Source organism: Ceratotherium simum, chromosome 37 (assembly GCF_057802395.1).
Source record: "Ceratotherium simum simum isolate JZ-2026a chromosome 37, ASM5780239v1, whole genome shotgun sequence".
NCBI lineage: Eukaryota > Metazoa > Chordata > Mammalia > Perissodactyla > Rhinocerotidae > Ceratotherium > Ceratotherium simum.
In genome coordinates, this window is record NC_141936.1 from 28,358,186 (window position 1) to 28,384,542 (window position 26,357).

At 40.4% G+C, this 26,357-nt stretch overlaps 1 protein-coding gene across 2 annotated transcripts in view; it reads right to left on the bottom strand.

Annotated features, from left to right (window-relative positions):
• UNC80 (unc-80 subunit of NALCN channel complex) overlaps positions 1-26,357 on the bottom strand; it is a 198,746-nt gene that overhangs the window by 70,436 nt on the left and 101,953 nt on the right. The window contains exons 27-31 of one of the 2 annotated variants that reach the window (XM_087424899.1): positions 22,465-22,668; positions 20,418-20,518; positions 15,335-15,535; positions 8,506-8,613; positions 7,197-7,335 (exon numbers count right to left, since the gene is read on the bottom strand). In XM_087424899.1, the coding sequence (XP_087281025.1) occupies positions 7,197-7,335; positions 8,506-8,613; positions 15,335-15,535; positions 20,418-20,518; positions 22,465-22,668 (753 nt within the window). The remainder of the gene's footprint in view (positions 1-7,196; positions 7,336-8,505; positions 8,614-15,334; positions 15,536-20,417; positions 20,519-22,464; positions 22,669-26,357) is intronic. The other variant, XM_087424900.1, reaches the window with a different exon arrangement.

Below are 26,357 nucleotides of genomic sequence, written 5' to 3' on the forward strand. Positions count from 1 at the left end.
GAAGCAAAAATCTGAGCTTTAATCTGAACAGAGATATTTTACAAAGACACTTGTTGCAGTATAATATAAAAGAGCAAAAGCATGGAATCAACTTAAATTTCCATTAATAGGTCCTGATTAAATAATATATGTTATGTCCATTCATTCAATGGAATATTTGGTAGCCATTAAAAAGAGTGAGGTAAACCTATAAGCTGAGGTTGAAAAATACTCTCCTGGGAGTGCTCCTAACCACTTTTGTTTTGGCGCTGCCTGATTCTAATTGATTTTTGCTCAAATGAACTCTTCAAATTTTTAATATGCTTAAGATTATTTTTTAACACTGTGGTGTTAGAAGAGAGAACTGAAGGAGAACCCCAATGGCCCCAGGAGCAATGAGCAACCAGGCACAGGTATCTATTAAGCTCCTTGAATTTGCTGCCTTTTTGCTGGCTCTGGAGGTCATGGTAAGTCCCTCTGGGATCCTAGATCCTAGCTCTGTGGCTTTTAAAGCTTTCGGACTTTATTTGACCAATTATTTTCAGTACTTGGTCCAGAAACTGGCCGGAGTCAGACTATATCGAACTTAAAAACAAAACTGGGTTCAGGAAAGGACTGGTTCCAATTTAGAAACCAGACTGGGTCCAGGGTCAGACTGGGTTCAACTTAAACTGGACTGGGTCCAGTGTGAGCCCTCAGGTGAATAAAATTCCGTTTTAGGCTGAACAAGTAGGTTAACTTTATCAAAAATAATCTTGAATTACAGTGGCCACAACAGAGAACTTTTAATCATCTTAGGTAAGCTTATCCACTCATGAGGTGCCCTAGAGACAAAAGGGTCTCAGTCAGACATTCACTATAAGGGGCAGAGTGAAAATCATTTCTCCTCTTCTACAGTTACTTCTGACCACGATGAGACCCACTGGGACACCCCACTTGCCCCAGAGCTTGCAGACAGCATCCTGGGAAAACTGGCAGAAGCTGGCAACGGGTAAGAATTCTCACCAATGTCAGCTCTCCCAGATTTCTGTGGTACCTGGTTGAGAGAAAAAGATAAAATTTAACATTGTCCTTTCCTTTACAAATTGGCAGGGAAAAATATTGGTTATAGAACCTTTCTCTCCCAGGGACAGTTATTGCCTTCTTGTTTGTCTTATTTTGTGTCCTGAGAACTTGGCTTGGCAAACGTCAGCTTGGGGTCCCAAAAATATGGCCAGATAGATACCTGGGTTGCACCCTATTTGTGGCTAGGATCCTACTGTTGCCAGCTCTCAGGAGAACTGTCTAAGTCTTTCTTTCTTTTGGCTATCTTTGGGAGCGGCTCTGGGTCTTGGGAGGGTAATATCTTTTGCACTCCCTTTGGGGACCCTTCTTGTGTCCATGGGGTTGTTCAATACTGCCAGGAATATTTACTGTTTGTCCCAGCTGAAACCTGACAGGATATTCAAAATGACTTTTTTTTTATAAGTAGCTCTATGGTCAGAAGTTGGTCGAGTTGAACCTGATATTCAGAGCCTTATAGAAACATTTTTTAAGGCCTTCTCCCCTAAGCTAAAATGAAACTACATACCCAGAGGGAAAGAAAAACATCTGGAAGGCCACTGTGGCAGGATTTATAACAACATTCCAAAGGAACACAGGTCCAAGTCTAGAATATAAGAATCTTTCCATCTTAGTTGGAGATCTTCTCCCTGATGTAAAGAAGCTAATTGAGAATAAAGTAGTTGGATGGCTGGGTCAGCATCTTGATATTCAGGTTGTAACCCAATTCTCTGAGGAATTAAAAACAACTGTACTTGTCTAACAAATAGAGCATTTACAAGAACAGAAATGCAGCTCTAGAAATAATTCAAAGCCCGTTTACCCTTTTTACCAAACCCAAAGCCTCTCCATTCATCTCAAAAGGCTTGAAGATACAATAAAAGATCTGGATTTAGAAACAAATATTAGTAAAAGCTTTAGCCATCTGAGTGGGTAATCTTAACTTATTCCCTCTGACAGAAACATAATTTAGATTCAACTGTTCTTTTATAAACTAGTCAGTTTTCATTACTGTACTGTCTCATGGCTAAAATTTTAAAATGAAAGCTATAAGATCTCTGCGTCTGCCTGTATGTTTATGTATGTCTATGTATGTATGTTATAGACGTATGCTATTTTTCCACCTCCAGACAGTATTGCCAAAATTAATTTTAAAGAGCTCTACTTAACTGGCTTAGAGACAAATAAGCATTTGTATAAATCAAGTATACCCTCAGAAATATAGAAACTAACCCAAACGTTTTTCAGATTCATGTGATCTAGGATAATCTTTGGTAAATAAAAGCGAGTTTAAGTTAGTTGGTTTAATTAAAACAGGCATGTCTTTAGTTATCAGCATTAAATATAATTCTTTCTTTCTACCTAGGTTTACTAAAAGTCAAATAAGCTCATGTTATCTTTGTTACAGAATTTGTCAGCAAGAAAGATAACTTAAAATAATGGTGAGCTGTTTAATGTCTCATGAAATTTTCATGAGTAATTAAAACATAATTGTTAAGAACAAACTAAATAGATGTAAGATAAAAGTTTATAAATGAACCTTTCAACAATGATTATGCTTTATGGCATGTGCACTTAAATATAGTTTCCAAAATCTTTTTGGTAACTTAAAACCTTAAAGTTATACTGAGCTAAGTTAAATGATGGATATTCATTGAATATCTAGATTATATCCAAATAAGATAAAATACTGCAGTATTAATTACTAAACATAGGTTTACTCTCTTTCAGCTTCCTTTTATGGAGGAACTAGAGATATTTGGGTCTATTAGTAAACATGTTTTGTGCCACATTGAAAAATTTACTATGAGGAAGCATATACTTCTAGAAATTGTGAAATATATTTATAAATTTTCCAATGCACAGAATGCTAGTATAACAGTCCACAATTGCTTATTTCTTAGTTTTCACTAGGAATAAAGGATTCTAAGGGTTAAGAATTCTAATCAACAGATGTAATTAAAACTAATTAGAAATAATGAGGGTGAAAGGTAGGTAAGGAAAGTAGAATGACTGGTTGTTCCAGAATGAGATAGAGAAGAAAACATAGGACAAAACCTTAATGGATATTTAAAAAGTTGTTGAAAGTTTGTAGAAAAGGAATCTCAGAAAAGGAATTTCATATATGGTCAAGCTAACTAAAATTGGAATGGATTTATTCAAGTTTTTTAAGAATGAGTTTTAATATCAAAAGTACACTGGTGCAAAATTAGAATTTTGTTTTCTCTCTGTTAAAAGGACATAATTTCCTTGGACTATTGGTCTGTTCTTGATAAAAGATTGTGAAAGGTGTTTTTCACCTTTGGGTAATCTACTTGGGAAGCAAAGATTTTGTGTCTTACCTAAATAATTTACTGTGCTTCACGTTGTCTTTATCAGGCCTTTGATTACTTGAGAAAACCCAATCTTCTAAATATTAAAAGAGCTAAGTTTTGTGCACGACTATGTAAGCTTCTGTATTCGCCTTTAAAATCTTCTCTCGTCACTTTAGTTAAATAGAAAATTAATTATTATTTCATAATGATCTGAGATCTTATTTAGTCAAATGTTCAAACCTTTTGACATTTTGACAACTTCCCAAAATCAAATTCTAAATGAAGTCTTTTTGACCTCAAAGTAACTGAGATTTTCCAGACGGCTCCTAGAAAATCTCAAAGAATTTGTTTCTCATCTTATAAAAGAGAAATACTAAACTAATTAGGTTTATTTGGTATGTTAAATTATGTGGGAAGCATTGTCAAATAAGAAGTGATGATAAAACTTCTTAAATTTTACGTGTATGGATATATATTACTAATATATGTATTCCAGAAATTGTTTAAAGTTTCTAGAAATCTGTCAATACTCTTAATGTCCAATTATTATCCTAAATTATTGTATGCCACAGAAATAATTACATTTCCTTATCGAATGAACTATCATCAGATCTTTAACTATGGCTATTTTTTTAAGTGTTTTTGTCATTTACAGACAATTATTGTTTTACTTTGATGCTTTTGCAAAGGTGCTTCGTCTTCATAGAGATTCACAGGAAGGACTCTGACAAGTACTCTAGAATGTAGCTTTCTGATAACTTTAAGATCATAAAACTGAACTGGGTAAGAATTTCCAAAACTAATGGAAAAACAGGATTCAAGCAGAACAAGAATTAATAATGTGGGATCAAATGCACCAGGAGGATGATTAAAATTTTTTTTTACAACTTTTTCTTTGAAACATTGCTGGTTCCTTAATGTTTTATTTTCCCAGATTTAAGGAAACATTTTTCTCTTAAGCTACCTATAACTTACAGTGATTTTGTCAAGTATATCTCTGTAAACAGAATTGAAACATTTACTTTTTCTCTCTATCTGATCCCTCCAGAATTCAGAAAATTATTGAGTATTCTTATTTTCATGGCAATATAATTATTTGCATAAGTTGAATAAGAAACTGTTCTCCTTATAACAGGATACAATTGGAAACATTGGTTATATTACCAAGCTTTTGACAAGAATGTCGTATTGAATAACATGCATAAAATCAGATATGAACAGACAGCTTTAATGGACTAAGGTTGACTTTCTGGAGCCAATAAAGTCTCTTGGAAAAACCAGCCCGGTGTCTTGCTTACAGGGTTTCCTGCATCAGCCTTACCAGGTAAGTAAGGAAGGTCACTTCCTGGCAGGCCCAGGAACCTCAAGATATTTTGGGAACCTCAAGAAGAGAGGAATTCACCCAAATCTATGGGTATTCCAGGCAAAGTCTGATGGTGAGTTCTTGGCTTGGCTTCTTAGCCTGGAGAGGCTTTTAAAAGTGTGATCTAAGATTCCTTATGAAAAGTTACAGCCAAGCGGATTTTAAAAGAGCCTATGTGGTCCATCACTAATCTTGCTGCACCTATGTAAATAATCAGGCTAAGTTTAATAAGACTAGACTTATTTTGCAAACAAATTAGTCTTACTGTGATTATCTTTGATAGAAATGAGGGTGATTGTAGAGGAAAAAATTATGATTCAGTAGAAAATTATACATAGAAAAAACACAACCTTGTGGATATCAAATTCTAGTCCTGTTCATTGTCTTTGAGGCTTTGTTATATATCTGTACACTGAACTGGATCCTGAATTCTTCTAGTTTCCTCAAATATCTGGCTACAACTCTCCAAACTAATGTTTCCAATTTTTTCCCACCCTTCTGATTTGGAGTCACTAAGAACAAAGACTTCCCTGAGGCTCCTTGGAATGACCATACCAGGTCCTCCTCACTACCCAGACAGCAGCCAAACTTCAGGGACTTAAACCTTGGGTCCACATCCTTCAATTAAAAAGGGCTCTTCCCAGCTCTTGGAGCTGCACACCAGCTGGAGATCTAAAATTAAAATTGACTAGGGAGGTTCCTCCCCAGAAACAGATGGCATCTTCTAGTTAACAGCTCTCCCAAGATCATGGATCAAGATCTTCATCTCCTGTATGAAAATCTTTATTCCTTTTGCCTTTTCACTACTTGCTTTTTCTCTCTGTTAATGTGCAGGGAGACAATGCTCCTTAACTCTGGCAACTACTGCTGAATCTACCACTAAAGCCATGGTTGCACAACAAAAGTCCCTAGGCGTTTTGGATAACAGAATTGCCTTAGGTCACTTATTGGCTGAACAAGGAGGAGTGTGTGCCATAGCTAATACCCTCTGCTGCACCTGGATGAATGCAAGAAATTAACAAACAAGCCACTTGGCTAAAACACGCACGTTCTTGGATTTATTTGATACCAACTGGTTTGGTTCATGGGAGCCCTGGCTTAGGAATATACTTCAGTCTCTCGGATTATCCTACTAATAGTTATCATTGTAGTCTCCCTGGTGTACTATGTTCTCTCAAAAGATCTTAAATGCATGTTACGGCCAGCAGCAGCACATCAGACGGCCTCACTGCACTCGGAGAAACAGAAACAAGATGAACAATGACATGAGCAGCAGAAACAAGGCTTCCACGGATCTGCCATCATAATCTACAGGTTTCACAACGAGACAAGGGCTACCTAACTCCGATGGTGATTGAGAGTGGTGCTAATACCAAATGTTAGGTCAATCTCTCATGCATGAGAGGACAGCCAAAAGGGGGGAGTTGTTAGATTAATTAAACAGGAGGCTATTAGAGTGATGTGGCTCTAGTGCCGTGGCACCTACGTAAGCAAACCAAAACCCAAGCCTGTAAACGCCTCAAGGTTACGAATCCAAATGCCGAGGACAACGATCACAAACAGCAAACTTGGCTTTAAGCTACAGCCAGTCACTAACTGCCTGACTTGGCTTCTGCCTTTTCTCTGCACAAGTCTCTCCCTGAGCTCCTGTTGACGGAGAGCTCCTAATCGCTTCTGGTTTGGTGCTGCCTGATTCGAATCAATTTTTGCTCAAATAAACTCTTAAAGTTAAAAAAACAAAAAAGGTCACCCAGATATAAATAAAAAATGCAAAGTGCCAAAAGTCTTTATGGTATGCTTTATTTGTATGAAAAAGGAAACACATAATATACACATAGATACTTATGTATACACATGTGCATAGTGTACCCTAGAAGGGTTCCTGAGAAACTCAAAAATTGTCACCTCTGGGAAAGGGGACTGGGAGCCATGGGAAAAGGAGTGATACTTTTAACTTCATACACTTTTGTATTATTTGAATTTTTATCATGTGCATTTTGCAATTAAAATAACTACATAAAGCCAAAGGAATATGTACAAAAAATGGGAAAAAAAGGTGAAGAACCCATATTTTGCATCTACCATTTACTAGCTATGTAGTTTTGGACATATCGCTTAAATTTCAACAAATTAGGACATCAAACATTATTTGCATAAGATTTAATAAAGTTAATGATGGCGGTTCATGGTAAATCTGGGAAATCACAACAAGAATTTTATCTTTTGTAAAATATAGTGAAAATGTAGGTTCTGGAGAAAATCATTATAATTTGGTAACACCCTGAGAGAGACATACTGCTCTTTACAAACTACACAGTGAAATGAAGAGGGAGCACGCAGAACCTAGGCCTGCCTCCCTAGAGCACACAGCTCTGTCTAGAGTTCTAGCAATTGCTGTCAGTCTGACCAGGGAGTGAAAATGGAATGAATGCACCTCTCTCTTGTTTAAACACAGGGATGAGTGGTGGCAGGACCAGGGGCCCGTGGGCTGTCTTTACCTGCCGCCCCTGCCATGTGCTCATCCACGCTGAGCAGGAGCTCCCAGGCAGCTGGCTGGATGTCGCCATACATCTCCTCTGTCAGAATCGGTGCTGCCTTGATTAACAGAGATAAGGGAGCAGGTGACAGGCTCATCACCTGGGGAAAGACAGAAATCACGTCTTAAAATCTTTGAAGACACTGATTGCTGCACTCCTCCTGAAACTTAAGTGCCACTTCTCCTCTCTCTGCTTTCCTTAAATGACCTTAAAATTCTTTCTAAAATGGGAGCATCCTTACTGGCATGTGTATAATAAGCTTTATAGCTCATTAGGTGATGCATAATTAGAGGAAAATCATACAAATTTTATAATGCTTTCATCACAAAAACTGCTTTGCAACCCCCTAAGGAACAAACTGTGGAACGAGTACAGCTCTCTGAGAAAAGAAAGACTCCAGCCAATACATCTCTGTGTTGAACCCCTGATGGGCTTCCCAAGCACCCTGTTTTCATCCCTATTAGGAGCTGATTTCCACTGGAAACTATGAGCAGCCTCTAATTTATAAAGGAGTTCCATTTAGAAAGCTAGTTTTCTAAGCCAGTGAATCTGGATGGCATTTTCCCTTTGCAACATTATACATTGTGGATACTGCCCCAGATTAGCCCACAAAATCCTATTTAATCTATTTCAGATAATTTAGGTGATAAATGTAGGTTCTCGGCAAGTCTAGGTCTCTAACCATCATTTTAAACACTTTCCAGAAAAACAGGAAACGTTTTTTTCTGGGGAAATGGATTATGATTTAGGGCTTAGGTTGTGATAACAATACAATAATGTCTCAAGCACTAGATAAGCAGGTAAGTGTACTATCTCTGTTAATCCATGCAATAGTCCTTTGAGATGGGTCTAGTATTATAACCCCCATCTTATAGATGAGACAAATAAGACTGAGAGAAATTAAGTAACTTGCCTAAGGTCCCAGAGCCGGAGCAGCAGATGTGGGATTTGACCCCAGATCATCTCGTTCCAAGACCTGTGAGCGTCGCACCAGACACTGGTAGAAAACTAGCTCCAGTGGAGTGGAGCGGGTGGGAAGAGGCACGGTTCCAGCCTAGCTCCCCAAGCCTTGTCTCTGTGGAAGTTGGCTGTCTAGCAAGAAGGGATTTTTTCCTTGCACACTTGGTGGCACTCTTACCCACCAATTAAAGGGGACTTTATGCCAACACTGTGCCAACTGGCACTGTATGTCTCAAACATCAGTGAACAGACATGTGGAGCCCCCTCCCTCTTACCGCTCCATGCACATTTCTGACCCACTTGTCAATACCTGCAGTCTGATGTATTTCAGCATTCCGGAGTCCTTCTTCCCTTCCAGGTTGGCATCTGAAACCCTCTTCTTCAGAGAAGGCGTCCTCAGACATGACTTGTCTGAGCACTGAAAACAACACGAGATACGTGACAAAGAGGGTTGTGCTCTCTCAAAAACCAATAGTGCTGTCTTCCCCCCAATTCTCCAAACAACCATCTTCTAGCGGGAGAGACAATTTAAGGCCTATTTAAGGGCCCACACTTTCTGAAAGTGATAAAAGCAGTTAATTTCGTAATGAAAAGGAAGCTTAGAGATATTTAGCAACAAACTCCTCTTTTACTACTGAGGAAACTGGGATCAGAGAGGTGGAGTAACTTGACCAAACTGCAAAGCTGTTTAGTAGAAGGATAAGGAAAGGATGCAGATCTCTGGACTTTCATTCAGGGCTAATTATACTCCACTAAGCTGTTAAAACATGAATCTTTGAAAATATTAAGCCAGTTAAAATCCACTAGAATATTCCCTTTACAGGGTTGAATTTACAAGTCGACCATTTGGTCATGGAAGAAAGAAAATATTTCATAGAGGAATGTTTGGAAGTGGAAGATAAAAGACTCATCGAGGAAATACGTGTTCATAGCATCCATCATCGAGGCTGAGCTGTACAGGTAAGATGGTTTCTTTAAAAAACCATACTCATCAAAAGAAAAACAAACAACATACTCATCTATTGGAGGCAGCAGCTTTTCTTTCAAAGTGTCCCCTCAACCAGGGTCCAGACCCATGTGCATAAGCACGGAGGAGACATTTTCTCCCCGATGCCCTAAATGCCCAGAAATGGGGTGGACAAAACAGCTGGGAGAAGGATCGGTCCCAATGGTGACAAGCCCTTGTTTATTTATCCTGAGTCCTGATTCCTCCTATTTTTGCACTCCAGGCTGTGCAAAGAGGGAATCCATCCCTTTCCACAGAATAAATGCTCATTTGTTTTTCCAGAGCCATGTCAATGAAACACTTTCTCCCTCAATGCCAAGGGATAAAACTGAACTCCTTAAGAATTTTTGAACAGAGCTTCACAGTGTTATAGTTGGAGATATTTGAAAGAAAAGGCAAATCTAAAAGTACATGCATGTGCCAAGAAAGTCTTTCAAAACTCTGACAAAGAGACCCAAGACAATGCATCTGTTATGTGACTAGCATGGAATCAGCCTTTTAAATGAATCTACTTGGAAGCAAATGAATCAGAGCTCTTGCTGTGTTTTCGAAAGATAAAAACACGGAGGCACATACTTGGGAACGCATCATTTGGGGAGAGAAACCCTGCCTTGCTTTTTTTCTTCTGTGAATGTAAAAGCAATATACAGCATCAATATCATGCCTATTTTATATAATTTGAAAAGGGTTCTAAAATCACACATGGCAATCATTTTCCATATAATTGTAGGGGTGTATCAGACTTCCTTTTAAATATCGTTATTTTAAATGTAGCATCTCTCTTTTATTCTATCTATAAAACAATACACACAAACTGCAGAATATCTGGAAAACACAGAAAAACTATGAAGAAGAAAACAAAAATTCCTATAATGTCAAACCCGGTGATGGTCATTATTTGGTTCCTTTCAGCCTTTTTTTCCCCTATACATCTTAGCACAACTCTGAGGATGTTATGTATGTAGCACACAATTTTAAACAATCTATTTCACTATGATCTTACAACGAATATTTCCCCAGATCATTATAATTATTTTAAAATATAATTTTTGTCACTCTCCTTTGTCTGGACATTTTGTCTTTTTCAGGGTTACTTTTGAACAATACTTCTTAATTAAACTATAGGTTTTTTTTAACCAAGGAGATACAGGAAAATACTCAGCTTAGAAGAAAAAGGATGAACATTTATGTTTGCCTCTGACACTCTGGGAAATATAGAGTTCTGTTTAATTCTGTCTACTGGGGACAGAAGGTATAAGTCAAGCTTCTCAGATATCAAATATTTAATATCTTGGTATGCTTCCTAAGGAAGCATGCTATATTCTGGTGGCCTCACAATAATTAGGATGCTTGTTTTAGTGGAAAAGGAAGGGAATTGGAAGGGCTTTTATACTAGGGTGATGGGCTAGTCACTCTTCTTGAGTGACATGTTCAGGCTTGAAAGATAGATATTAAAGATGGGTACATGCATGATGGGCATTTGTGTATGCTATGAGAAGGTCCTAGAGTCTCTTTACTGGTGTGATCCTAACTCAGACTAACAAGGCTATCATCAGTTGCTTTTTGCTCTGGTAATTTGATGTAAAACATGTCTAGAAGAGAGCTAGGAACTGGATGGAGTAGGAGGCTAGTTCTGAACACATCTATTGGTTATTAAGGGTTCTCGGAAGAGTAAGGAATTTCACTGGACTGTGAGATGCACAATGTGGTTGGAATTACACAGCAAGCTGGGACCTGTAAGGAAATCCAAGACTAGTAACCCTAGACCAAAGGACTAATAGAGGACATCCTTCATTGTTGAGGCCGTCTACCAGAGGGAGCTGTGATCGACGGGAGGCAGCCACACAGCCCCAAGAGCTGTCAGGGATACTGGGGGATGCTTGCTACGGCTTGGTGTAGAACTTGGCTAGTGTCATTTTCTTCTCTGACTATGTCTTGGACATATTTATCATATTTGACTCTGTGACTTCTCTCCTCATCCTGACCCCTATTGATTAAATTTGTAATGCAAATCCACTTCTTTGACTGGCCAGGGATTTATCACTTGTGGTGTTCAGATCAAAAAGAAGAGAAGTTGGGCCCACCAAATTCCTGTCCTAGGAAAAATTAAGACCTAGGGCCTGGTCTTGGCCTCACAACAGTGTTTTCCAGAGTTTTAGAAAAATATCAGTCCTGTAGGAAATCAGTTAGCCTCTTGCCATTTGCATTGGCTTCACGAAAGTTACCAACTCCATACCCTTTCTTTTTTGGGCACATATCATCTTTTATCCCCCTCTCCTTTTTGGCTGAAAGGAAAAAAAATGTTTTATCTGCTCCTTTTTTCATCAACAAGCACTAATTGAACATTTACTCTATTTAGAACATAGCATTGGACAAGGTACAGTTATATAGGAAAAATCAAAGAATTCTTTGGTGAAGGTGATTATACACACAAAGATAGTTTATAAAAAAAACTCTCAAGTTTGGAAGTGTTCTAAAATAGAATAACAGAATGTACCGTGAGTCTCCGAGCATTGAAATGCAGATTAGCACATTGATCAGAGTTAGATGGATTACAAAATGTCCTAGCTGCCAGAAATACAGTCTGCCATAAAAACCAATTAAAAAGGAAACAGGAATGACATACCAATTGCTCATAAGACTCAATTTTAATCAGAATCACTGCTTTTATTCTTGATTTATTGCCTGCTCTGTTTTCATTTTGACTCTGGAAATGTGGGCATTGTACATTTATGTGACAGATTCAGAGCAGGCAAATGGAAACATCATGAGAGAGAAAAAGAGCTTCAGCAGGGGGCTGGCATTTTGGAAATAAAATGTTTATCACAGAAGATTCAATAAATCTTTTCAGCTCTCCACCTGCACAGCTAATTTAAGTGTGTTAAGATTAGAGGACATTTATTCTTGCTTTACTTTCTCTTTCCCTTTCAGAAATATAAGCAACACAGAACGTTGGGCCAGAGGTGAAGGGCGCTCACAAAACACCCTAGAACTACAGCCCACTCACCCACTCAATATTTACTGTCCCTCTGCTATAACTCTGCTAGTTATCACACAGGATACAAAATGTTAAGACTGCTTCCGTTTTTAAGAAGTTTATAATTAAGTGGTAGAGGAGAAACAGGCATATAATAGCCCCATTTTGCAGGCAGAGTGATCTTAAAACCTCCCAGTGCTTGCCACTACTCATAGGATAAAGTCTAAAATCCTCCCACGACCTGGGAGGCCCTACGTGGTCTGGTCTCTATCTATGCAGCCTCTTCATGCACCACATCCTCTGTGCTCCAGCCATGGTCCTTCGTCCTCACCTCTTCTCTCTGGTTGGAAAACTCTGTATCCAATTAACATCTACACATCCTCCAGTGAAAGCTCATCTGTCACTTTACTGGAGAGACTGTCTTATTTCCCCGGACAAGTTCAAAACCCTGTCCATAAGCTCTCTCACTATGGTGTGCCTCTCCTTTGATGCGCTTACTACTGTTAAAATTTTACATCAATCTGGGGGTTTATTTGATTATTGTCTGTCTCTCCAACTAGACTGTGTGCATCCTATGAGGGCAGGGACCACACCTCTTTTGTCCATTATTATACACAGCATATAGGATGGACTCACGTGGCCCACAGGTTCTTTAAAAATTTGAGGAATGCTGGCCGGCCCCATAGCGTAGTGGTCAAAGTTCAATGTGCTCCACTTAGGTGGCCCAGGTTCACGGCTTCGGACCCCAGGCACAGATCTACACCACTTGTCAGCCATGCTGTGGCGGCGACCCACATACAAAATGGAGTAAGACTGGAAGAGATTTTAGCTCAGAGCTGATTTTCCTCAAAGCAAAAAAAAAAAAATTGATGAACAGACAAATGGATGGATGGATGGTGAAGGAAGGAATAATTGAATGAAGAATGAGAAAAGCACAAGTAAAACACCATTGTAATTTAATGGAAGGAAGGAAGGAAAATGTTAATCATCCCTAGTATGCCCTGTGGTTAAAACAAAGGAGGTCAGAAAAGGCTTCAGGGAGGAGGTGACACTTGATTCGGACCTTGAAGGATGTTCGGGTTTGGTCATTTATGGATCACAGGTAAAGGCAGAGTCGGAATCAAAGTGAGAGGTCTCAGAGAGCATATGCAGAACAATGAACATTCATTTAGGCTGTTTGCAACTTCCAACATATATGGTTTTCTCCTAAAGCTAAGGGAGTTTTCATAAGAAGGCAAACTTTACATTCAAAAAGAATGAAACGAGGTTCTTTCTGAACGTAGCATCACTTATGTTTGAGATATGTATGTATGCAGTCATGTATATGCACCCACACAAACCGTGCATACCCACACAGACATATATACGTATACATTTTTCTTTTTATGTCATCATTCAGCAGTTCATGCAATTTATTTGTTACCCACACTGATCTACTCCCCACTGATTTCCCCTCAGAATTTGTGTGGTTTGAATACCATGAGATGTAACAGAGTCTAGTTAAAAAATCCCTGACTTTAATATTCCATTTTTCTAAATTAAAGTCTAGCTGAATATGTTATAGATGTGAACTATGGACAATCCCATCTTTCCGAGCCTCAAATTTTCATCTGTAAAGTGGGGAGAACAGTATCTCCTGCACAAGGTTGTATGACTCCAAAAGCACTTTATCAATGATACAACCTGCCTTATACCCTCACACAGTGCTTCCAAAAAAATACTAAAACATCATATCTCAGAAGGTGAATTAGCACACTTATGAGATGCATGAATACATTTTTTTTTTTGCTTTAGGATCTCTTGTATTATCCAAAATTTCTTCAATGAACCTGTACTGATTTCATAATTAAAAAGCTGTAATTAAAAAAAAATCCTTTTGCAAGTGCTAAAGCATTACAAATTGCTACACAACTCAACCATGCATTTTTTGCCATTGCTTATATTCTCTAGTTGTTTGATTTGTATGTTATTGCCATCCCTCCACTCCACCGAACCTGGCTTGCAAACTCCTCAATAGAAAGATCCTCTACTCTTACTTATTTTTTTTATTTCTCCCAGAGTATCTGGCCTCATATCATGCCAACAGCAGGTGCACCATGAATGTGCACTGAAATGAATAGGTATTATATAGAAATCTCTTTGCAAAACCACTTGTGAGAAGCAGCTGCAAGGGCATCCAGCAGCACTCAGCCGGGTGTCTTGGCCATCACGCCTGTTCAGGGGCAGGTGGGTCGCTCAGGGCTTCCCTGCCAGGAGCCCTGGTTACTGTCTTCATCTTCTGCCGGCTCAGCTGTTCAGTGTAGCTGTCAGGAAAGTGCAGCTGAATGCTTAGAAAATGTAATCGTTTCTTGAAGGAGCATCCTTTAGTCTGATTTGACCTTGATTACTCTATTATTTATCTGTGAACAGCTGGGCTAGCTATTACTTATTTCTTAATATATAACCGTATCAGTTTCCTATTACTGCTGTAACAAATTTCCACAACCTTTCTGGTCTAAAACCACACAACTCTATTAGCTTACAATCGGAGGTTAGAAGTCTAAAATGGATTGGCAAGGCTGCGTTCCTCCTGGAGGCTCTAGAGAACCACCCATTTCCTTGGATTTTCCACCTTCTAGAGGCTGTCAGCATTCCTTGGCTCATGGCCCTGCATCTCTCTGACCTCTGCTTCTGTTGTCACATTTTCTGCCTCTGACTCTCCTAACTCTTTTTTCACTTATACAGACGCTGATGATTACACTGGGCCCACCTGGATAATCCAGGATACTCTCCCCATTATAAGATTCTTAACTTCTTCACAGAGGCAAAACCCCTTCTGCCACATGGGGTAGCTTATTCACTGGTTCCAGGGATTAGAATGGCGACATCTTGGGGGGGGTGCATTATTCTGCCAACCACAACAACCTGCTCATCACCACCACCCCCAGTAGTTCATATTTATTCACAGACATAAGACAAAACCTGGGAAAAAATCCCACGTTTGCTCATGGACATTAAGACAAAGCACTTGTCTTTCTTGCATTCATCTTCTATCTTTGCTCAAAATAACACAGATCTGTAGCCTGGTTTATACAACTGCAGGGGCCTGAAATTTGTGTTTCTGGAGAAAAGACTGTTAGACATCATCGGTGTATTATCAGGTGATCATGCTCTCACCTCTTTCTGTTTCTTGCCCCGGAGAGCCACACTGCTGATGCTGCTGCTCTCCCGGAGGGCGTCCACGCTGTCCCCGTAGAGCAGCTTGATAGCCCTGACCAGCCGGGCGCAGGAGCGGCTGTGGTGCAGGTAGCAGTGTGGGTGGCAGTAGTCAACGTGCATGCAGATGAAGCTCTGCTGATTGCACAGCAGGATCATGACCTGGAACACAGACATCGCGGAGGCTCAACCAGGCAGCCAGAGCGCAGACGAACTGTGAACACTTATGTGGGTGGAAGACGGAAACTCAGGATGTCAGCTCTCTTTGAAGGGTCTTGAAACCACAGTGATTCAGTGTTCCCACAGGAGAACGAAGAGTTACAAGCCTTCATGTACTTGGCTTCTCTGGCTCCCCCGACTCACACACGATAGAAAGATATTTTTGAAACAATAAAAGGTGAAGCGATCTTTAAAAACTTAATTATTGTAGAATGTATGATTTCCAAGTATTCTCAAATGAAGATTCTGAACTTAAAACACTTTTTTCAGCTCGTATGTTGTGGAAGGAGCCAGAGAGAAGAGCAAAAACTGATAAGGAATCTTGTCCCAAAGGACTTGGCTGGTCTTGGCAGCTGTGGGATGTGTCCAGCTCCAGCCCACCTATACGGAACTTGAAGACATTTCCACCCTGGGCTGTAACCTTCAACTGTGCCTTGAATCCCATTGTAGAGCCTCATTTCCTCTCCCTACAAACTAACTTTTTCTCCAGCTTTTGAGTCATTCTAGTTCTTCACTTGTGGTCTGATCTAGCTCAAATCCTCACATCTCCTAGACTTCCCAGGCAGGATTCCAGAAAAGAACTCAGTCAATTTAAAGGATATGATTATTTTAAGATAAGGAATGAAGGCCCTTGAGTTTGTAACTTCTTAAGTTGCCTTCCTAAAAAGGCAGTAGCATTTCTAGAGCCACAGAGTTAGTCAAATGTGTATAGAGGAATCTTCCAAATGCTTCCATCCTTCATGAAACCAGTTCCCACCCCAACACCTAAGCTGTGAGAGACTGTGTGCCATACTGGATGGAGAACATAAACTAAGTCTACACGGCAAGGCCAAGCAAACCTGCTAGGCAGGGCTGCCACACATTTCCTTAGGGATGAGTGGCCTGGCTTACTCTGAGACAAAGACAAACAACAATACAATCAATTCCATACCCCTGTCAAACTCAGCTAACAATACCTCATACTCTTCCAAGTTTTCCAAAAATTGTAGGTGTTGTCTGGGCAGAATATCCATATCTCTCTCAAGATTCACTGAATATCCCTGATATTCCTGTTTATGCTGGTATGAGGCCGGGCACATGTAAGAACTGTAAGGTTTCCCCTGTTATTCTCAAATCTGGCTGTTCAAGAGAAATACGAAGAAAGCTTAACAAAAAACAAACACACAAATGAACATGTTACTGGACTTTAGTTCGGGAGATTCTGATTTAGTACGTTGGGAGTAGAGGTGGAGGTGACCTAGAAATCCATAATTTTAAGATTCTTCCCAGGGATGTCCCTTTGGTAGACATAGTTCTAAGATGGTCCCCAATGATTCCACCTCCTGGTACTTATGCCTTTGTGAAACCTCCTCCTGTTGAACATGGGCTAGCCCTGTAACGTGCTTCTAACCAACAGGTGCAGTGAAGGTGATGGGATGACACTTCCACGGTTAGGCTGCATAAGACAGTGACTTCTCTCTGTTAGCAGACTCTCTCCCTCACTGGCTTTGATGAAGCAAGTTGCCATGTTGGAAAGGCCCACGTGGCAAGGAGATGACTGGGGCCTCTGGCCAGCATCCCTTGAGGAACTGAAATTCTACCAACAACCACATGAGCTTGGAAGCAAATCCCTTCCCAGTCAAGCAAAAGCCTGCAGATAATACCCAGCCCTGGATGACACTTTGATTAGAGTCTTGTGAGAATCCCTGAAGTGGAGGATCCAGGTAAGCTGGGCCAGGACTCCTGACCCACGGAAACTGTAAGACAACTAACGTGTGTTGTTTTCAACACACACACATATAGTAATACATTTTTTGAATATATACATTTGAATGCAGAGGATAGCATTCAACACAGGGAGGCAGTCGGGACCTGAGGGTGCGATGTGGAGAGAAAGGGCATTCCCTGAGGTGAGCACAGTGAGCACATGCCCATCTCCCCTTGAGGCACTGCTACTTCTTAAGCATAAGTGGCCAAGGAGCCAGGCAGGGCTTTAGGCAACCTCGTGGGGCTGGAAGATAACAACTGGAGTTCAGAATTACCAAAGGAGGGAGGAATTGAGTGGCCAAGATCCTGTAGAGAAGGGAGATTCAGAGAAGTGAGACTGACACCGGGTGAGACCGGCTTCCCTGCTAGGAACTTGCTGATTAAGTAGCTAAGAAGCCAAGCAGAAACCAGTTGACAAGCAGACTGGAAGTTCTGGCAATTTCACTGTGATGGGGAAACAAAATTGGAGTTTCTGACCCATCAAGAATGAGGGGCCCTAGGGCATACTCCAGACTCTCACTGGGAACCTCGAAAGGCTTCACACTAGGAAGTGTGTGTGTAGTGGGGGACTAGACAGAGTGCAAGTCAAGGCAGCTTAGTCCCTGATTGGACTGAGGGGATCTTTGCTGTCTGCCAAGGTATAGGGTGTCCCCTGTGGAGGCAGAAAACATCATCTGGGGCCTCTATAAGTCTGCAATTTTTAAAAATTAATAAACTTTGTTTTAGAGCAGTTTTAGGTTCACAGCAAAATTGAGCAGAAAGTATAGAGTTCCCATATACCCCCTGCCCCCCACATGGATAGCCTACCCCATTATCAACATTTCCCACCAGAGTGGTACATTTGTTACAATCTATGAACCTACACTGACACATCATCATCACCCAAACTCCAAAGTTTACACTACGGTTCACTCTTGGTGTTGTATATTCTATGGTTTTTGACAGATGTATAATGAAATGACATATGTCCACTGTTGTGCCTCTATAATTTTTCATCCACCATGTTTTGTAGTCAATGAAATTACTAGGCATATTAAGGAGAAGAACCAAGAGAAGTAAAAACAATAGATTCATGTATTGGAATTATCAGCCTTGGACTTTAAAATATCTGTGATCAATTATGATCACAATTGAAATTTTAAAATATTTTAGCTGAATGATAATGAACATTTGATGTATCAAACGTTGTGTGATACAGCTAAAGCTATTCCTAGAGAACATTTAAAGCTTTAAATATTAGCAAGGTGGCTGAAAATCAATGATCTAAGTAACCATATCAAGAAGTTAAGGAAAGAAAACAAATTAAACTCAAAGAAGGTCAAAGGAAGTAATAAAGATAACTGCAGAAATTAATGAAACAAAAATCAAACATTCCAAAAAAAGACAAAACAAAAAGCTGATTCTTTGACTAAAAAATTGACAGACATCTAGCAAGACTGATCAAAAACAGAGAGAGAAAAGACATAACCTACCAATATCAGAAACGATAAAGGCACAGCACTATAGATCCTACAGAATTTAAAATGATCTTAAGAGAATATTATAAAAACACCTTTTTGCTAATAAATATGAATATTTGGATTAAATTAACAAATTCCTAGTTGAAAAAATCAATTTACCCAAACTGCTCTCCGAAGAAATAGAAAATCTGAATGGTCTTAATTGTATAAATTAAATCTGTAATTAAGAACTTTCCTACAAGGAAATTTTTAGGTCTAGAACACTTTGCCAGCAATTTTTTTTCTAAATATTTAAAGAAGAAATATTGCTGGTCTTACACAAACATTCCAGAGTGCTTGTGTGTAGAACACTACACGGAAAACTAAACAGCATTACTGAGGAAAATTTAAGATGTCCTAAATAAGTGGAGGGATATAAATTAATGGAGAGGTAGACCATCTTATACATTGGAAGACTCAATATAATAAAGATTTCAATTCCTCAATTTTAAATGATCTTTATATTCAATATAAGGCTGCTTTGGAAGTTTTTTTAATAGAAACTGAGAAGGTGATTCTAAATGGAAATGAATCCAGCCAAGAATAGACCAGGCCACCCTGAAGAAGAGGAGCAAAGTGGGAAGACTTACACTCACGTGAGCGAAAGAAACCAGACACAACAGAGTACATAGTGGATGATGTTAACTGTACACATTTCAAAAACAGACAAAACTAATCTATGGTGTTGGAAGTATGGTGGTCACTGTTGGGGGAGAGTAGGGAGCTTGGGTGGGGCTTGTAAGGTATCGATAATGTTCTTCTCTACTTGGTGGTGGTTACACAGATGTGTCCACTTTGTGAAAATTTATTGAGCTGTACACATAGATTTCGTATGCTTTTCAATATGTAGGCTGGACTTCACTAACAAGTTTACTTTAATAACAGCCACTTCAGAGATTCTCAAAATCAGCCAGTTTGGGGACCACTTCCATAGTGAAGGCACAGTGCTATAGACTCTGCGGAGCATCACACCCAGCCAGCCCTTATCTGCCTCTACCAGTGGTCAGATGAACATCAGAGGAGATGGTGACCGTCCGTCCGTATCTAAGATCAGCAGAGCTGGCAGGCCCTGCCAACGTGGATGTGATGTTATGCTTCCTTACCCTTTGCGTTCTTTCTTCATGCCCAGCTCAACTCTTGAACTCTAACTCTGCCTGCAGTTTCCCTGGGATCCCCTCCTGCCTGTGCCCTCTGGATGGTCCGCTGAGGTGTGACCTCCATGATCCTAGAACCTCCATGTTCCGGTTCACAATTTGATCTAATGCAGACCCAGGACAGACACCATGACCTTGCTCTCAGCGTGTGTGCTAACCTGTATAAAACTGACCATGATGCCTTGCCTGTGTCACTCAGGCCATCTCAACCACCACCCTGGCCTGCTCCCTCATGGTTTTCCCGGATGTATGTTGACCCACAAGTCAGCCATAACAAAGGACCCTCGGTCTTAGTTAAGCTTAGTGGTTTTTCTTGGAGGCTAACTTGGATTGATGGTTTTAGTATAATCTTTTATCCTCCCTCCACAGACCTCCCCAATGCCAAAAGAAATTGATCTCAGGGCTCTCTCTGAGATCCCTACTCACATGGAGCCACGACATGTTCCGGTGGTAGTTCTCCTCTGTGCCGGCAGTACTCATCCCCTCGGGCTCGATGCTGGGCTCGCTGGCACTCCAAGGACTCCCTTCTTCAAAAGAAAAACACCAAGAGAGGCGTATAGTTCAGTCTCCCTCAAGAGCACGTTGGTGTGATACAGCTGTCCATACTTTTGAATCCTAGGGCAGACTACCACGGCCCAGTGGGCTGCAGGGCATGGCATCAACTTCAGTGGAGGAATATTAATTGGACTGTTCCCTTCACCACCAGCTGAACTGGCGATGACAAAGACATTTATGATCTCTGTTATGGTGGCTTCCACGCTGAGACATGGGAGCAGAGGAAAAACAGAGTCAAGTCCTTGAATTGCGGAGATGAGCAAGTTATTGGCGGAGTGTGCCCAAATCCATTCCAGACTGCCCAGACCTTGCAGGTGTAGGTAAGTAGGGACACCGACCAACCTGCAGAGGCTGCACAGCTGCTGCTGCCTCCCCTGCTGCTGTGACTATGGCTAGTGCTACTGCTCCTAATGCTATCTGGCTTTGCTATCAGAGCAATTTCAAAGATGGGTGGGGGCCTCAGAACAACTAAGGGAAATCTGGAAGCAACTGTGTCCAATCATGGACAACCCTTTTGCCCAAACTCCTTCTGTGAGATGACGCAGGCATCTCTCAGGAATTCACTACTTAGTAGATTAGACAACAAAGCTTTGTCCTCAAACCTAAAAGCTTTTCTGAGTCTTTTCCATGACACAACCATGCCTTTCGCCTAGATAGTTTAACTCAACTGGTCTGGTTAAACTGATCAGTTCAAATGATTAATTGAAATACTTTTTTCCCCCAAACTAACTTACAATATTGTTACAGCTTCAGACCCGTAACAAAAGCAGCCGCAGGGTTTTTTTCTATTTTCTCCTTAAAAAATAAGCTGAATCTTAAGTAATGCATACATTAGCTATTTTCAAGGGCGAGGGTGGGTAGGTGTAGAAACATTTCCTATTTTAAACTCTCTGATTAGATACACTCAGCTTCTATTTCAGCAGACATGATCAATAATGTATCCACATTTCCGGACTCACTTCTGAAACAACTCACCTAAAAAGGAGAGCTATCCGTTTGCTTCTCACACAGGGACAGAATGGCAAAGAGAATGCTCTTTGACTTTTACTTAGTTAAATTCTAGGCAGTGGTGAGTCCTATCTGCATGCCTGCTTAATCTTTTTCTTGTCTATTAAGATGATAACCAGGGCCCACAGAACCAGCACAGTTTGGGATTCAGAGTCTCTTTGGATCCTACAATGACCACCTACAACTCCAATGCTTTGATTGTGTATAGTGCTCCTTCTCAGGTGTTTAACACAGTTTACAATCATCACCGAATTTATCTTTACAGCTTCTCTTCAGAGTAGGCACGGATTAAATAGAATTATTCCATTGGGAAGCTGGAAAAAACAAATCTCTGAGAATTTGACTGACTTGCCAAAGGTCACTGATTATCAGGTCTAGACAATCCTTTCTCTCTGATATTTTGGTTGTTTTTACTGTGAACGAGAGACTTTAAAATTTAGAGAACCTTTAGCTCGTTGTCCCCAATGGAATTTCTACATTTTGCTTTAAAGGTCCTGATCAGAAGAATGGATGCACCAACATCTGGATTTCAAAAACGTGTCCTTGTCATTAAAGTATTTTCCTTCCCAAATGTGTACTCCAGATCCTCACTGCTCAAGCTGTGGTCCTGGAACCAGCAGCATCACCTTCACCAGGAAGCTTGTTACAAGTGCAGAATCTCAGGCTCCCACCCCGGACCTGCTGAGTCGGAATCTGCATTTTAACAAGACTCCCCGGTGACCCAAGTGGACTCTAAGGTTTGAGCAGACTATTCCAGAGAGAAGTATGGTTTTCAGATGGCATGAGCGGTCTAACCGATGGCTCCGCTCTCCATCTATCAACGTGTAAGAGAATGGACTTCAGCTTTTCAGGATTTGGGCCCTGTCTTCCTGCCCCCCGGGTCCCTGCACACCCCACTCGTCTATGTTACCTAGGTCAGAGACAGTGTCCCTGCTCTGGGACAGCTGCAGCTCCTCAGCCTCAGACTCTGAGTCCTGCCGTGATAGCTTGCTGCTCTTTAAGCTGCCGAACCGGCGGATGCTGGACAAGGAACCCCCCTTCTTCACCTGGAAACTGCGGGTTCCTTTAATCTGGAGCAGGCGGGAACCTCCTATCCTGATCTTCCTGCTGGGAACTGTATTAAAAGAATAAAATAGGGCTTTTTCCCCCTTGGTTTTCCCCGGGCAGTGTTAGATCCAAGCTCTCCCCAACCTGTCCCTGAACAGCCTCCTCTCTGTCGGCTGGGGCGATCAGCATGTCTGGACAAGGAGCATCAGGCGGCTCGGTTGGGCAGGCAGGAGGCTGGGTCCACCAGGAAGGGCTGGTGCAGCTCCTTTCTTGGACAAAAAGCTCATCGGTGCTGGGAACAACCTGCCCTCGTTCTGGCCCAGGGTTCACAAGCATGAACGTGCCCTTGCAGCAGCATTATCTGGGACTCTTCATAATAGAGATGGTACACATTTACACAACATCATCGCTTGATGCAACAGGACCACAAACCATTTGTCTTTGTTTTGAAACAAGACTTACAGAATCCTGTGACTTATGTAAACCCCTTCATTTTGGAATACCTCATTAAGAAATAAAAACAAGAGGCGCTTCTCTCTCCAACAGTCAGCAGCGGGCTCCACTCAGCTCCTCAGCAAAGGCACTAAAGGGTCTGTTTCACTGGGGCGCTTTGGGTGGGCATGAATGTGAAAATGGTTCCGTTTTCACTGCACCTAGGGGTTTCATAGCATGCTCCTTTCAGTCCAAAAGGCTGGGTGAGGTGTGAGTCCAAATGCTGCAACACCCTGAGTCAACCTGACAGTCTATGTGTACCAAGAAGAACATGCATTATTCATCTTTAGTGTTCTGGAAGAAACAGTCATCAGTGAGGAAAATAAAAGGGTAAAGGAAACACATTTACACTTGAAACCTACTTTCTTATCAAAAGCATCCTCATTTCCCATAGTCATACACACACCTTCTTCCCTTCCTTTTGAAGATCTGGTGTTGTCACACGCTGATTTTGTAAGGGTGGGATAAAGAAAGTTTTCAGAACTTAAAGTCATTATCAGGAAGGGGCCATTTTTGTAGAGTTTCCTTCTTAAGACGTAAACAAGATTCTTACTAATTATTTAAGGAATAGCCGTTAATATTCTTAAAAGTCCCAACCACAACGATTGCATTTTAGTCTCAGGTTTCTCACTCACAGAAGAGTTAGTTGTGACTATGACAGAATTTCTACAGCTCTACAAAATGTTAATTAAACATATACTTTTAATGCCATATAAGGGAACCTAGAAGGATTCCTGTTGAATGTGAAACGTTTCATCTCTGATTTAGTCGTGTGATTGAGAAAGACTAAAATTATCACCACTCAGCTGGCAAAGGCTTTATGGAGCTCCCTGAACACATCTGGATAGAATTTCACATCTAGATAAATTCCACAGTTAGATAAATTCCACAAAGACTATAGACCATAATGCTCTGTTTTAATTATAGCACAAAACTCACCCATTGTATTTTTCATTATTATTTATAGGCTTAATTGAGACTTTATGATATACTTGAAAATACACTTGAAACAGAATATAATTATCATTTTAAATAACTATGAATACAATTTCATGTCAAAGTAGATTGGGAAGTAGAGAAATAGACAGATAATTTTTTGATTTATACAGAGGCACATTCCAGCATTCTTTGCCTGGTTTCACGATACCTTTCAGCCTACAAATGCAGCAAAATAACCCCAAATTAATGTGATCTGAAAGAGACTGAATTTTGCGACCCTGTTTTACCACCAAAGGTAATTGGAGACATCCTACAGCACTGAAAAATTAGTGTTCAGAATTATGGCATTGGTTATTTAGAACGGACACCGTTAGAATTCAGATTTGGTCTTGTACATGGAAAACATCAGTTGAGATTGCACAGCAGTGAATTTTAGCCTTTATCTCCACGACCACAAGAACTAGTATGAAAGCGAAACAAATTCATCTAAATTGGATAAAACATCTCTTTTTCCCTTCTCTCATCCCACATTGTATCCATTAGTAAGTCCTGCTGGCTCCAGACCTCAGAATTTCACAGGCTTTTGGAAGCCCCCGTCACCTGTTCCCCAGACTAATGTAGCTCCTGCCTGCTCCCTCTAGCCCCACTCCCATCGTCTGACTCATCTTTCAAATACATAAATCATAAATACACATATCATATCACTTTTGTGGTCAAAGCCTGTCAACAGCTCTCCAACACACTAAAAATAGAATTAAACTTTAGCCATACCTACACACCCTATTTATTTGCCCTTTGCCTTCCTTTCCGACCCCATCTTCTACCACTTCCCCCCAACTGTTCTGTCGCAGCCGTGAGGGCATTGTTGTCCTTCTTCAAATGCTCCAAGTTCATTCCTGCACCAGAGCCTTGCGCTCACGGTTGTCTCTGTCTGGAAGACTCCTTCCCCAGCCCTTGGCACAACTGGCTCCTTCACGGCCTACAGGTCCCTGCTCAACATCACTTACGGGGTCCTTCTCTGACTACACCCTCCTACTCCTGGTCACTACCAATTCTCTGACTCTAATTGGTTTTTCTTCATACTACTCATCTCTACTTGACAGTCCAGTATTTAATGTTATTCACTATTGTGTTACTAACTATTAGCTAATATAAACTAAACATATGTGGGAAATTTTTCCTATTCATTACTGTAATCTGGGAACCTGTAATGGTGCCCGGCATACAGTAGGTGCTCAGTAGATGATTGCTGAATGATCAGATGCGTCGTCTATTTTGGAGGGCCAGTCTTAATTTGTATGTGGAACATGGGTAAAATGATTTGACCCTGCTTGGACATTTTAGGCAGACATTTTTAGTTCTAAGGATTATTTCATGTTAGTTTCCTTAGTAGAATCTGAATTGTGCTCAGGTTGCTTATTTCAAGAACTGACACTTTTAGCTTTGATCAAAACAGATGGTATGGACGTTTAGATAAAATTTTAATAATCTAAGTTAGCAGGGTTCCTATGTCCCCATTTTTATATTGGCTTTAGCAGCTGGTATCTGCTTGTCAAAAAGATTAAGAAATACTTAGGAATCTTCGGGAAGGTTTTTTGCCAACTAGCAAAAAACATTTTATTTATAGTATCAGTTTGCTGCTCCTCATTTATTAAACAACTTTCATATATTAACATAGCCATTCTATGAGAAAAAAATTACTAAGCATTTGTGTGTTTGAACATTAAAAATGATTCACATAAATAATAATCATGAAATTAAAATGTTCTTAAAAATTAATCTGGTGTTTTATTTTTTTAAACAGTGTAGAATTTACTCCACTGAAGTTTAATCATGTCAGTACTGGGAATTTTTAGCTACTTTATTTTTTTTGTGTGTGAGGAAGATCAGCCCTGAGCTAACATCCGTGCCCATCTTCCTCTGCTTTATACAGGATGCCACCATAGCATGGCTTGACAAGCAGTGTGTTGGTGCGTGCCCGAGATCTGAACCCAGGCCGCCAGCAGTGGAGTGCACACAGTTAACCGCTACGCCACGGGGCCAGCCCCTACTTTAGCTACTTAAAACAATAACTCGTACAAGAACTTCAAGTGGGCAAAAATCCCAGCGGGATATCTTTAAAAGATGGAAGTTTCTCATCATACACAGTTATCCTTGTCTGACGTAGTAACATTTGATAAAATATTGATTTGATACTTCATACTCAGAAATTGCTATGACTTGGCTAATAAATATTTGGTTCACCATAAATTCAATACTATATAATGATCATTTACATTTTTCAAACATTGTGACAACAACCTGATCTTTAATATGAAAACATTT